Source organism: Micromys minutus, assembly GCF_963924665.1.
Source record: "Micromys minutus genome assembly, chromosome: 1".
Taxonomy (NCBI): domain Eukaryota; kingdom Metazoa; phylum Chordata; class Mammalia; order Rodentia; family Muridae; genus Micromys; species Micromys minutus.
The window spans coordinates 147,698,319-147,712,244 of record NC_137969.1 but is presented as its reverse complement, the minus strand read 5'-3'; the positions used below and the strand labels follow the sequence as shown (position 1 = coordinate 147,712,244).

At 37.6% G+C, this 13,926-nt stretch overlaps 1 protein-coding gene across 1 annotated transcript; it reads left to right on the top strand.

The window, feature by feature from the left end:
• Window positions 1-6,491: 6,491 nt before the first annotated feature.
• Window positions 6,492-6,695, top strand: LOC308423350 (small integral membrane protein 10-like protein 1; the record flags this gene model as incomplete). The annotated part of the gene is made up of 1 exon (XM_080920074.1): window positions 6,492-6,695. One exon carries the CDS (start codon window positions 6,492-6,494, stop codon window positions 6,693-6,695), a length of 204 nt encoding a protein of 67 aa, XP_080776200.1.
• Between the last annotated feature and the right edge of the window lie 7,231 nt (window positions 6,696-13,926).

Sequence of the window (13,926 nt, the reverse complement as noted above, 5' to 3'; positions counted from 1 at the left end):
TGAATCCATTAACAATACTTGAAAACTAGCAATTAAATAGAGTAAAAAGGGTCTAAGTGAAATATAACTTTTAATGAGTAGCAAGGACTATATAGACCTAGAAGTAATATAAAGTTTTCAATGGTTTAACAACCTGTGTTAGGTATAGGGTTTAGGGTTAAGGTTAGGGTTTAGAGTTAGGCATTAATGGTTTAATTTATATGAATTTCTCCTGACTTTCCATGGGAAGAAAAACCTCAGGTTTGTAAAGGTAAGGTAATCTAGAGGGGCATGGCTGGGAGGGAAGCACCCAGTGTCTCAATACATGCTTTGCTCACATTTGAGTGTGCTGTTAAAATAGCAGCCTGGAGGGCAACTTGTTCCAATTTGGAAGCACATTATTTCTTTGGTTGGATTTGAAAGCCAAGACCATCCTGTAATAAGTCCTTAAATGTTTGCAAAATGGCACATGTTATACATGTCTTGGATTTTACTAGAATTAGCATTCTGTGAGTGTGTAATTCACACTGACAGGACTTTGCCCAGGGAAATGCTGCTAGAATACCCTTTGTGTAGTTCCAGAACAACCAGCTCTGGACTCTTTTAAGTTCACCAGAAACTCCACAAGGGTATTGACTCTACAGGAGTGCAGACAGGTTATTGGTTTGCCTAGATATTCGCCATTTTTGTTCTGAGTAACCTGTTTTTTTGTTTGTGTCTTTTAAATAAGTATGTATAACCTCGTGTATTTTGTTTTGTTACTTAAGTCTGTTGTATGGTTAATAATGAATATTTTTTAAAAGGATGGGATTTACATTAAACTGAGTTTCTATATTGTCTCAGATAGAAAAATAGAAAGTTTCAAAGTTGATGTGTTTAATCTCATGACTTTAATCCCTTAACAATACTTGAAAACTAGCAATTGAATAGAGTAAAAAGGGTCTAAGTGAAAAAGAACTGTTAATGAGTAGAATGGACTATTTTTACACAGATATAAAACAGAAAATCCAATGGTTTAAAAGCCTGTGTTAGGTATAGGGTTTAGGGTTAGTGTTAGGGTTTAGGGTTAGGCATTAAGGGTTTGGGTTAGGATTAATTGATATGAATATTTCTGCCTTTCTGGGGGGAAAAGACCACAGGTATGTAAAGGTAAGGTGATCTAGAGGGGCGTGGCTGAGGAGAGAAGCACCCAGTGTGTCAATACATGGTTTGCTCACACTACTGTGTGCTGTTAAAATAGCAGCCTGGAGGGCCAATTGTTCCAGTTTGGAAGTACATTATTTCTGTGGCTGTTTTGGAAAGGCCAGACCATTTAGTATTAGGTCCAGAACAACCAGCTCTTGAGTCTTTTAAGTTTACCAGATGCCACAAGGGAATTGACTCTACTAGAGTACACACAGATAATTGGTTTGCCTAGTTATTCGCCTTTTTTTTCTGAGTAATATGTTTTGTTGTTTGTGTGTTTTAAATAAGTATGTACAACTTCGTATATATTGTCTTGTTACCTAAGTCTGTTATATGCTAACAAAGCATATTGTTTTTATTTAATGATAGGATTCACATTAAGATGAGTTTTTATATTGTCGCATACAGAAAAATAGAAAAGTTCAAAGTTAATATGTTTGATGAAATGCCTTGAATCCCTTACCAATACTTGAAAAGTAGCAATTAAATAGAGGAAGAAGGATCTATTCTTAGTGAAAAATAACTGTTAATGAGTAGCAAGGACTATATATACCCAGAAGTAAAACAGAAAGTCTTCAATGGTTTAAAAGCCTTGTGTTAGGTATAGAGTTAAAGATTAGGGTTAGGCATTAAGGGTTGGGTTGGGTTGAATTTATATGAATTTCTTCTGCCTTTCAGGTGGAAAAAAAAAAAACCTCAGGTTTGTAAAGTTAAGGTGATCTAGAGGGGCATGGCTGTGTAGAGAAGTGGGGCAGAGAGAGCCTAGAGGCTTGAGTTTGAAACTGGGACTGAGAGAGCAACAGGTCTTCACAGTGGTTATGAGTCCAGCTGAATGGCATCCTTCTACTGCTTTTCTCCTGGCTGAAGTGAAGGCAGTTAATGTTGAAAGCATCAGTTAGGCCCAGGTTTGGTGTTTTGAGGGAGTGCAGAAGGTGCTGCTGGATTGGGAATGGTAAGGAGCCTGGAGTCCTTAAATGTTTGTAAAACGGCGCGAGTGATACATGTCCTGGATTTTACTTGAATTACCATTCTGTGAGTCTGTAATTTACACTGACTGGACTTTGCCCAGGGAAATGCTGCTAGAATACCCTTTGTGCAGTTCCAGAACAATCATCTCTGGACTCTTTTAAGTTTACTAGAAACTCCACAAGGAAATTGACTCTACTAGAGTGCACACAGATAATTGGTTTGCCTAGTTATTCCCCTTTTTTTTATTTTGAGTAGCCTGTTTTGTTGTTTGTGTCTTTTGAACAACTATGAACAACTCAGTGCATATTGTCCTGTTACTTATGTCTGTTGTATGGTTACTAATGCATATATTTTATTAACGAATGGGATTCACATTAAGATGAGTTTTTATATTGTCTCAGACAAAAAAATAGAAAGTTTGACAGTTAATGTGTTTAATCACATTCTTGAATCCCTTAACAATAATTGAAAACTAGCAATTAAGTAGAGGAAGAAGGATCTATTCTTAGTGAAAAATAACTGTTAATGAGTAGCGAGGACTATATAAACCTAGAAGTAAAACCGAAAGTCTTCAATGGTTTAAACTCCTTGTGTTGGGCTGGAGAAATAGCTTAACTGTTAAGAGCACTGACTGCTCTTCCAAAGGTCCCGAGTTCAATTCCCTCCAACTACGTGGTGGCTCACAACCATCTGTAATGGGATCTGCTGTCCTCTTCTGGTTTGTCTGAAGACAGCAACAGTCTGCCCACAAACATGAAATAAATAAATTAAAAAAAAAATAAGCCTTGTGTTAGGTATATGGTTTAGGGTTTAGGGTTATGGTTAGGGGTTAGGGTTAGACGTTAAGGGTTGGGGTTGGGTTTAATTTATAAGAATTTCACCGGCCTTTCTGGGTAGAAAAAAACCTCAGGTTTATCAATTTAAGGTGATCTAGGGGGGCGTGGCTGGGAAGAGAAGCAAAGCAGAGCCAGCCTAGAGGCAGGAGTTTGAAACTGGGACTGAGAAAGGAAGAGGGCTGCAAGTCAGAAATTAATCCTGTTGAATGACTTCCTTCTTCTACTTTCCTCCTGGCTTAAGTGAGGGCAGTGAATGTTGAAGGCTTTGCTGAGGACCAGGTTGGTGTTTTGAGGCAGTGCAGAATGGGCTGCGGGTTTGGGAATGGTGAGGAGCCTGGAGGCCTAGGTTCCCAGAACCTCCCTTCACCTCTGGCCTCTGAATTATGTAACCTGTGACTTCAGTTCCCACTCCATGATAGCATGACCACCTGGCTCTGACACTTTCACTCTGTTGTTTGTCGACTTGTGTGCCCACAGCCCTGTCTCTTAGTCCTGCTACCAGGTTCCCACTTCACTCCTTTCTCCAGTGCCCATTTCTCAGGCCATTCTTTCCAAGCACATCTGCCCCTTAGGTTTTGTAGAGGCTGCTTCTTCTGCCTTTCTCTGAGCTCTCAGGCATCAGGTGTCAACATCCCCAGGCTTTTTCCTCCTCCTTTTGTTTTGTTAATTCTCTAACACTTTTATATGCAGAGGACCTGTTATTCCTCATCTCCAAACCAGTGTCTCAATACTTGCTTTGCTCACACATGTGTGTGCTGTTAAAATAGCAGCCATGAGGGCCACTTGTTCCACTTTGGAAGCACATTATTTCTGTGGCTGGTTTGGAAAGCCCAGACCATCCTGTAATATGTCATTAAATGTTTGCAAAAGGGCCAAAAGTGATACAAATCTATAATTTTAGTAGAATTACCAATCTGTGATTCTGTAATTCACACTGACTGGACTTTGCCTAGGGAAATGCTGCTAGAATACCCTTTGTGCAGATCCAGAACAACCAGCTCTGGACTCTTTTGAGTTTACCAGAAACTGCACAAGGGAATTGACTCTACTAGCGTGCACAGAGATAATTGGTGTGACTAGTTATTTGCTTTTTTATTTCTGAGTAACCTGTTTTGTTGTTTGTGTCTTTAAACAAGTATGTACATCTTCCTGTATAATGTCTACTTACTTACGTCTCTTGTATGGTTACTAATGCATATTTTTTTAAAGAATGGGATTAATATTAAAATGAGTTTCTATATGGTCTCAGACAGAAAAACAGAAAGTTTCAAAGGTAATGTGTTTAATCACATGACTTCAGTCCCTTAACAATAATTGAAAACTAGCAATTAAATAGAGGAAGAAGCATCTATTGTTGGTGATAAATAACTGTTAATGAGTAGCAAGGACTATATATACCTAGAAATAAAACATAAAATCTTCAATGGTTTAAAAGCCTTGTGTTAGGTATAAGGTTAAGGTTTAGGGTTATGGGTAGGGGTTAGGAGATAAGAAGTGGTGGATGGGTTTAATTTATTTGAATTTCTCCTTAGTTTCTGGGGCAAAATCCTCAGGTTTGTAATGTTAAGGTGATCTGGAGGGGCGTGGCTGGGGACAGAAGCATAGTGGAGCTAGCCTAGAGGCTTGAGATTGAAACTGGGACTGAGAGAGAAAGACATCTGAAAGTCAGAAATCAGTCCTGTTGAATGGCTTTCTTCTTCTACTTTCCTCCTGGCTGTAGTGAGGGCAAAGAATGTTGAAGGCTTTGGTGAGTACCAGGTTTGGTATTTTGAGGCAGAGCAAAAGGTTCTACGGGTTTGGGAATGGTAAGGAGCCTGGAGGCCCAGGTTCCAAGAACTTTCCTTGACTTCAGGCCGCTGAATTATTTAACCTGTGACTTTGGTTCCAAGTCCATGATAGCATGGCCACCTGCCTCTGACACCTTCACCCAGTTGTTGGCCAACTTGTGTGCCCAAAGCCCTGTCTCTTCATCCCGCAGCATGGTTCCCACTTTACTCCTTTCTCCAGTGCCCATGTCTCAGGCCATTCTTTCCCTGAGCACATCTGCCCCTTAGGTTTTGCAGAGGCTTCTCAATCTGTTTTTTTCTCAGCTCTCAGTCATCAGGTGTCAACATCCAGAGGCTTTGTACTCCTCCTTTTGTTTTGTTAATTTTATAAATTTTTTTTATGCCTAGCACCAGTTATTCCCATCCCCAAACCTGTGTCTCAATACATGCTTTGCTCACACTTGTTTGTGCTGTTAAAATAGCAGCCTGGTGGGCCACTTGTTCCTGTTTGGAAGCACATTATTTCTGTGGCTGGTTTGGAAAGCCCAGACCATCCTGTAATAAGTCCTTAAATGTTTGCAAAACGCCACAAGTGATACATGTCTAGGATTTTACTAGAATTACCATTCTGTGAGTCTGTTATTTCACAGTGACTGGACTTTGCCCAGGGAAATGCTGCTAGAATACCCTTTGTGTAGTTCCAGAACAACCAGCTCTGGACTCTTAAGTTTACCAGAAAGTCCACAAGGAAATTGACTCTACTAGAGTGCACACAGATCATTGGTGTGCCTAGTTATTCGCTTTTTTTTCTAAGTAACCTGTTTTGTTGTTTATGTCTTTTAAACTGCCTGTGTTGTGCTGGAGAAATAACTTAACAGTTAAGAGCACTGACTGCTCTTCCAAAGGTCCCGAGTTCAATTCCCAGCAACTACGTGGTGGCTCACAACCATCTGTAATGGGATCTGATGTCTTCTTCTGGTGTGTCTGAAAACAGCAACAGTATGCCCACACACATGAAGTAAATAAATTTAAAAAAAAAAGCCTTGTGTTAGGTATAGGGTTTAGGGTTAGGGTATAGGGTTAGGCGTTATTGGTTGTGGTTGGGTTTAATTTATATGAATTTAGCCTGCCTTTCTGGGTAAAAAATACCTCAGGTTTGTCAAGTTAAGGTGATCTAGGTGGGAGTGAGATACTTGAGCCCTTGCAGACATCATAGAGAAAATGTGATATTTCAAGTCCCTTTACTAGTAAAAAGTACAGATTGACATTGGGCCATATCCTATTGTACAGTACTCTATCAAAGGCTTTTGTTGATACTTACTATAAAGGTATCAGAATAAAAATGGTACAGGTATCTGCAGTTAGTATACTAACATTTATGAAAACCCCAAGTATGTCATTAAAGAAACATTTCAAGCTGATTTACCATTAATTATTGTATATGAATTGCATAAATATCAAAGAAAAGCATGCTTATAAATACTGAAGAACAAGTGAGTGTTTCTCTACATTTTATACCGATGTATAAAAATATGAATGTCGCTATGACATAAAGTAAAACTGTAATGAGGGATAAAACGAAATGATAAAAAAGGTGAGAAAAGGAATGATAAAGGTATTGAGAGGTGCCACCTGGGAGGGAGCAGCGGCCGATGGCGTTGAGACTGAAGCGGTGGCCGCTTCATCCAGGCCACGGCTCGGTCCGGCTTGGGAGTGCGCGAAGCTTTGGAGAACCTCGACCTAGTGGGACAACGCCATGGTCCCCGCCGACTTCCCGTCCGCCCGGGCGGTCAGGGCTGTGGGCCCTGCGGCCGCTACCCCGTACGGTGTTTTCTGCAAGGTGCTCTCTCGCACCCTGCTCGCCTTCTTTGCGTTGTCCTGGCAGCTGCGAATGAACTTCCCGTACTTCTACATCGCGGGCTCAGTGATCCTCAACATCTGCTTGCAGGTACACATTTAGAGCCGCGTCTGCATTGCGCGCCAACCGGGACCGCTAGATGGCAGGCCGCCCTGTGGCACCTTCAGGGATGCGCGAGAAGAACGTGCAGTCTCGCGAGAGCAGGCTCGCTCTCGGGCGGTCTGCTCACCACTTCCCCTTCCTGGGAATTGGAGGTGGGATTTAGAAGCTACCTGGGTCGATTTAGAACAAAGATATTGTGTTCCAGCAGCAGAGGAGGTAAACAAGAAAGTATTCAAGGAACTACACATCAGCAAACACCTGGCAAATCTTAGGATATGGCAAAGGGCACAGGATGCATAATGTGAAAGGAATGTTAAGTTTTCAAGAACACAGATTTACCTCAAACTTGGGTTCTGAATTAATTTTTAAGAGTACTGGACTGTGAACTAGACATTGAATTGAATAAGAGGCCTGTTATATCAAGAATGTGATCTTAAAAGCATGCATCTCTTCCCACAAGAGGCTATATTGAAACATCGGGTCAAAGCCAGACTACAGGAAAACTTCCAAATATGACGGCAGGATTTTGAAAAAAAAAAAAAAAAAAAAAAAAAAATAGTGGGATTATGTGAAGATGTTCCCGCCAAAAAGACACTGGTTCCAAAGAAAAGAAAGTCCAGTTTCACAGGAATTGACTACACCCTGGTAGTAAGGCAAATGGACCAACTATGGCTTTCTTCTTTAAAGAGAATACTTAATTCTAGTTACAGAGTAAACTGCAGATGTTACAAACCTTGACAAGTGGAGGGACAAGAAAGTAACTGGAAAGATGATGCCCTTGTGGAGTGGGAGGATAAAACATGTGTATTTGTGAACAAAAAGCATTACTGCATTTTTACCCCAAAATAAGAAAAATTTCTGCAGTTTGACCCAAAATAAAGAAAATTTCTGCAATTTTGTCCCATAAAGAGGGAAATTTCTGCATTTTTTTCCCAAAATAAGAGAAACTTCTGCCTTTTTGACTCAAAATTTGTGAAATTTCTGAATTTTGCCCCCAAATTAGAAGCATTACTGCATTTTTGCCCCAAAATATGGGAAATTTCTGCAATTTTATTCCAAAATAAGGGAAATTTCTGCCTTTTTACCCCAAAATAATGGGAATTTCTGTATTTTTGCCACAAAATAAGGGAAATTTCTGCAATTTTATCCTAAAATAAGTTAAATTTCTATCCTTTTGCTCCAAAATAAGGGAAATTTCTGCTTATTTGGCCCAAAATAAGGGGCATTTCTGCATTTTTGCCCCAAATTAAGGGGAATTTCTGTATTTTTGCCCTGATAAAGAGAATTTCTGTCTTTTTGCCCTAAAATAAGGAAAATTTCTGCATTTTTCCTCCAAAATAAGGGGAAGTTCAGCATTTTTGCCCCCAAATAATGGGAATTTCTGCAATTTTGCCCCAAAATTAAGGGAATTTCTGGAATTTTGACACAAAATTAGGGGAATTACTGCAATTTTGCCCAAAAATAAGGGAAATTTCTGCAATTTTGCTCCAAAATTAGGGGAATTTCTGCCTTTTTGACACAAAATTAGGGGCATTACTTTCTTTTTGCCCCAAATAAGGGAAATTTCTGCATTTTTGTCTAAAATTAAGTGGAATTTCTTCCTTTTTGCCCTAAAATAAGAATTTCTGTTTTTCTGGCACAAAATATGGGGAATTTCAGTCTTTTTGCCCTAAAATAAGGGTAATTTCTGCATTTTTGACCCCAAATAAGCGGAATTTCTGCCTTTTTGACCCGAAATAAGGGGAATTTCTGCATTTTTCCCCAAGATAAAAGAAATTTCTGCAATTTTGCCACAAAATAAGGGAAATTTCTGCAATTTTGTCCCAAAAAATGGAAATTTCTGCATTTTTCCCAAGATAAAAGAAATTTCTGCAATTTTGCCCCAAAATAAGGGAAATTTCTGCAATTTTGTCCCAAAAAATGGAAATTTCAGCATTTTTGCCCCCAAATAAGTAGAATTTCTGCATTTTGCCCCAAAATTAGGGGAATTTCTGCCTTTTTGCCCCCAAATTAGGGGCATTACTTCCTTTTTGCCCAATAATAAGGGAAAATTATGCAATTTTGCTCCAAAATATGTGGAATTTCTACCTTTTTGCCCCAAAAGAAGGGAAATTTCTGCCTTTTTGATCCAAAATTAGGGGTATTAGTGCAATTTTGCTCCAAAATAATGGGGATTTTCTGCAATTTTGCCCTAAAATAAAGGGAATTTCTGCAATTTTGACAGAAAATTAGGGGAATTACTGCAATTTTGCCCCAAAATAAGGGAAATTTCTGCAATTTTGCTCCAAAATTAAAGAAATTTCTGCCTTTTTGACCCAAAATTAGGGGCATTACTGTCTTTTTGCCCCAAATAAGGGAAATTTCTGCATTTTTGCCCAAAATTAAGTGGAATTTCTGCCTTTTTGCCCTAAAATAAGAATTTCTGTTCTTTTGGCACAAAATAAGAGGAATTTCAGTCTTTCTGCCCTAAAATAAGGGTTATTTCTGCATTTTTGACCCCAAATAAGCGGAATTTCTGCATTTTTGACCCGAAATAAGGGGAATTTCTGCATTTTTGCCCCAAGATAAGGGAAATTTCTACAATTTTGCCCCAAAATAAGGGAAATTTCTGCAATTTTGTCTCCAAAAAGGGAAATTTCAGCAATTTTGCCCCACAATAAGGGGAATTTCTGCCTTTTTGCCCCAAAATTAGGGGAATTTCTGCTCTTTGCCCCACAATTAGGGGCATTACTGGGTTTTTGCCCCTAAATAAGGGAAAATTCTGCATTTTTGCTTAAAATTAATTGGAATTTCTGCCTTTTTGCCCTAACATAAGAAGTATTTCTGTCTTTTTGGAAAAAATAAGGGGAATTTCAGTCTTTTTCCCTAAAATAAGTTTAATTTCTGCAATTTGCCCCCAAATTAGCGGAATTACTGCCTTCTGGACCCGAAATAAGGGAAATTTCTGGATTTCTGTCCCATGATAAGTGAAATTTCTGCAATTTTGCCCCAAATAAGGGAAATTTCTGCCTTTTTGCCCCAAATAAAGGAAATTTCTGCCTTTTTGCACCAAATAAGGGGAATTTCTGCAATTTTGCATTAAAATAAAGTGGAATTTCTGCATTTTTGCCTCAAAATAATGGGAATTTCTGCAATTTTGACACAAAATTAGGGGAATTTCTGCAATTTTGCCCAAAATAAGGGAAATTTCTGCAATTTTGCCCCAAGATAAGGGAAATTTCTGCAATTATGTCTATAAAAAGGGAAATTTCAGCAATTTTGCCCCACAATAAAGGGAATTTCTGCCTTTTTGCCCCAAAATTAGGGGAATTTCTGAATTATTGCCTCAAAATGAGAAGCATTACTGCATTTTTACCCCAAAATAAGAAAAATTTCTGCAGTTTGACCCAAAATAAAGAAAATTTCTCCAATTTTGTCCCATAAAGAGAGAAATTTCTGCATTTTTTTCCCAAAATAAGAGAAACTTCTGCCTTTTTGACTCAAAATTTGTGAAATTTCTGAATTTTGCCCCCAAATTAGAAGCATTACTGCATTTTTGCCCCAAAATATGGGAAATTTCTGCAATTTTATTCCAAAATAAGGGAAATTTCTGCATTTTACCCCAAAATAATGGGAATTTCTGCATTTTTGCCCCAAAATAAGAGAAATTTCTGCAATTTTATCCTAAAATAAGTTAAATTTCTATTCTTTTGCTCCAAAATAAGGGAAATTTCTGCCTATTTGGCCCAAAATAAGGGGAATTTCTGCATTTTTGCCCCAAAATAAGGGGAATTTCTGTATTTTTGCAATGAAATAAAAAGAATTTCTGTTTTTTTGCCCTAAAATAAGAAAAATTTCTGCATTTTTGCTCCAAAATAAGGGGAATTTCAGCATTTTTGCCCCCAAATAAGGGGAATTTCTGCAATTTTGCCCCAAAATAAAGGGAATTTCTGGATTTTTGACACAAAATTAGGGGAATTACTGCAATTTTGCCCGAAAATAATGGAAATATCTGCAATTGTGCTCAAAAATTAGGGGAATTTCTGCCTTTTTGAACCAAAATTAGGGGCATTACTTCCTTTTTGCCCAATAATAAGGGAAAATCATGCAATTTTGCTCGAAAATAAGTGGAATTTCTGCCTTTTCGATCCAAAATTAGGGGTATTAGTGCAATTTTGCTCCAAAATAATTGGGAATTTCTGCAATTTTGCCCCAAAATAAAGGGAATATCTGCAATTTTGACAGAAAATTTGGGGAATTACTGCAATTTTGCCCTAAAATAAGGGAAATTTCTGCAATTTTGCTCCAAAATTAGGGGAATTTCTGCCTTTTTGACACAAAATTAGGGGCATTAAAGTCTTTTTGCCCCAAATAAGGGAAATTTCTGCATTTTTGCCCAAAATTAACTGGAATTTCTGCCTTTTTGCCCTAAAATAAGAATTTCTGCCCTTTTGGCACAAAATAAGAGGAATTTCAGTCTTTTTTCCCTAAAATAATGGTTATTTCTGCATTTTTGACCCCAAATAAGCGGAATTTCTGCATTTTTGACCCGAAATAAGGGGAATTTCTGCATTTTTGCCCCAAGATAAGGGAAATTTCTACAATTTTGCCCCAAAATAAGGGAAATTTCTGCAATTTTGTCTCAAAAAGGGAAATTTCAGCAATTTTGCCCCACAATAAGGGGAATTTCTGCCTTTTTGCCCCAAAATTAGGGGAATTTCTGCTCTTTGCCATACAATTAGGGGCATTACTGGTTTTTTGCCCCTAAATAAGGGAAAATTCTGCATTTTTGCTTAAAATTAATTGGAATTTCTGCCTTTTTGCCCTAACATAAGAAGTATTTCTGTCTTTTTGGAAAAAATAAGGGGAATTTCAGTCTTTTTCCCTAAAATAAGTTTAATTTCTGCAATTTGCCCCCAAATTAGCGGAATTACTGCCTTTTGGACCCGAAATAAGGGAAATTTCTGGATTTCTGTCCCATGATAAGTGAAATTTCTGCAATTTTGCCCCAAATAAGGGAAATTTCTGCCTTTTTGCCCCAAATAAGGGGAATTTCTGCAATTTTGCATTAAAATAAAGTGGAATTTCTGCATTTTTGCCTCAAAATAATGGGAATTTCTGCAATTTTGACACAAAATTAGGGGAATTTCTGCAATTTTGCCCAAAATAAGGAAAATTTCTGCAATTTTGCCCCAAGATAAGGGAAATTTCTGCAATTATGTCTATAAAAAGGGAAATGTCAGCAATTTTGCCCCACAATAAAGGGAATTTCTGCCTTTTTGCCCCAAAATTAGGGGAATTTCTGAATTATTGCCCCAAAATGAGAAGCATTACTGCATTTTTACCCCAAAATAAGAAAAATTTCTGCAGTTTGACCCAAAATAAAGAAAATTTCTGCAATTTTGTCCCATAAAGAGGGAAATTTCTGCATTTTTTCCCAAAATAAGAGAAACTTCTGCCTTTTTGACTCAAAATTTGTGAAATTTCTGAATTTTGCCCCCAAATTAGAAGCATTACTGCATTTTTGCCCCAAAATATGGGAAATTTCTGCAATTTTATTCCAAAATAAGGGAAATTTCTGCCTTTTTACCCCAAAATAATGGGAATTTCTGCATTTTTGCCCCAAAATAAGAGAAATTTCTGCAATTTTATCCTAAAATAAGTTAAATTTCTATTCTTTTGCTCCAAAATAAGGGAAATTTCTGCCTATTTGGCCCAAAATAAGGGGAATTTCTGCATTTTTGCCCCAAAATAAGGGGAATTTCTGTATTTTTGCCCTGAAATAAAAAGAATTTCTGTCTTTTTGCCCTAAAATAAGAAAAATTTCTGCATTTTTGCTTCAAAATAAGGGGAATTTCAGCATTTTTGCCCCCAAATAAGGGGAATTTCTGCAATTTTGCCCCAAAATAAAGGGAATTTCTGGAATTTTGACACAAAATTAGGGGAATTACTGCAATTTTGCCCGAAAATAATGGAAATATCTGCAATTGTGCTCAAAAATTAGGGGAATTTCTGCCTTTTTGAACCAAAATTAGGGGCATTACTTCCTTTTTGCCCAATAATAAGGGAAAATCATGCGATTTTGCTCGAATATAAGTGGAATTTCTACCTTTTTGCCCCAAAAGAAGGGGAATTTCTGCCTTTTTGATCCAAAATTAGGGGTATTAGTGCAATTATGCTCCAAAATAATTGGGAATTTCTGCAATTTTGCCCCAAAATAAAGGGAATATCTGCAATTTTGACAGAAAATTAGGGGAATTAGTGCAATTTTGCCCTAAAATAAGGGAAATTTCTGCAATTTTGCTCCAAAATTAGGGGAATTTCTGCCTTTTTGACACAAAATTAGTGGCATTAAAGTCTTTTTGCCCCAATAAGGGAAATTTCTGCATTTTTGCCCAAAATTAACTGGAATTTCTGCCTTTTTGCCCTAAAATAAGAATTTCTGCCCTTTTGGCACAAAATAAGAGGAATTTCAGTCTTTTTTCCCTAAAATAAGGGTTATTTCTGCATTTTTGACCCCAAATAAGCGGAATTTCTGCATTTTTGACCCGAAATAAGGGGAATTTCTGCATTTTTGCCCCAAGATAAGGGAAATTTCTACAATTTTGCCCCAAAATAAGGGAAATTTCTGCAATTTTGTCTCCAAAAAGGGAAATTTCAGCAATTTTGCCCCACAATAAGGGGAATTTCTGCCTTTTTGCCCCAAAATTAGGGGAATTTCTGCTCTTTGCCATACAATTAGGGGCATTACTGGGTTTTTGCCCCTAAATAAGGGAAAATTCTGCATTTTTGCTTAAAATTAATTGGAATTTCTGCCTTTTTGCCCTAACATAAGAAGTATTTCTGTCTTTTTGGAAAAAATAAGGGGAATTTCAGTCTTTTTCCCTAAAATAAGTTTAATTTCTGCAATTTGCCCCCAAATTAGCGGAATTACTGCCTTTTGGACCCAAAATAAGGGAAATTTCTGGATTTCTGTCCCATGATAAGTGAAATTTCTGCAATTTTGCCCCAAATAAGGGAAATTTCTGCCTTTTTGCCCCAAATAAGGGGAATTTCTGCAATTTTGCATTAAAATAAAGTGGAATTTCTGCATTTTTGCCTCAAAATAATGGGAATTTCTGCAATTTTGACACAAAATTAGGGGAATTTCTGCAATTTTGCCCAAAATAAGGGAAATTTCTGCAATTTTGCCCCAAGATAAGGGAAATTTCTGCAATTATGTCTATAAAAAGGGAAATTTCAGCAATTTTGC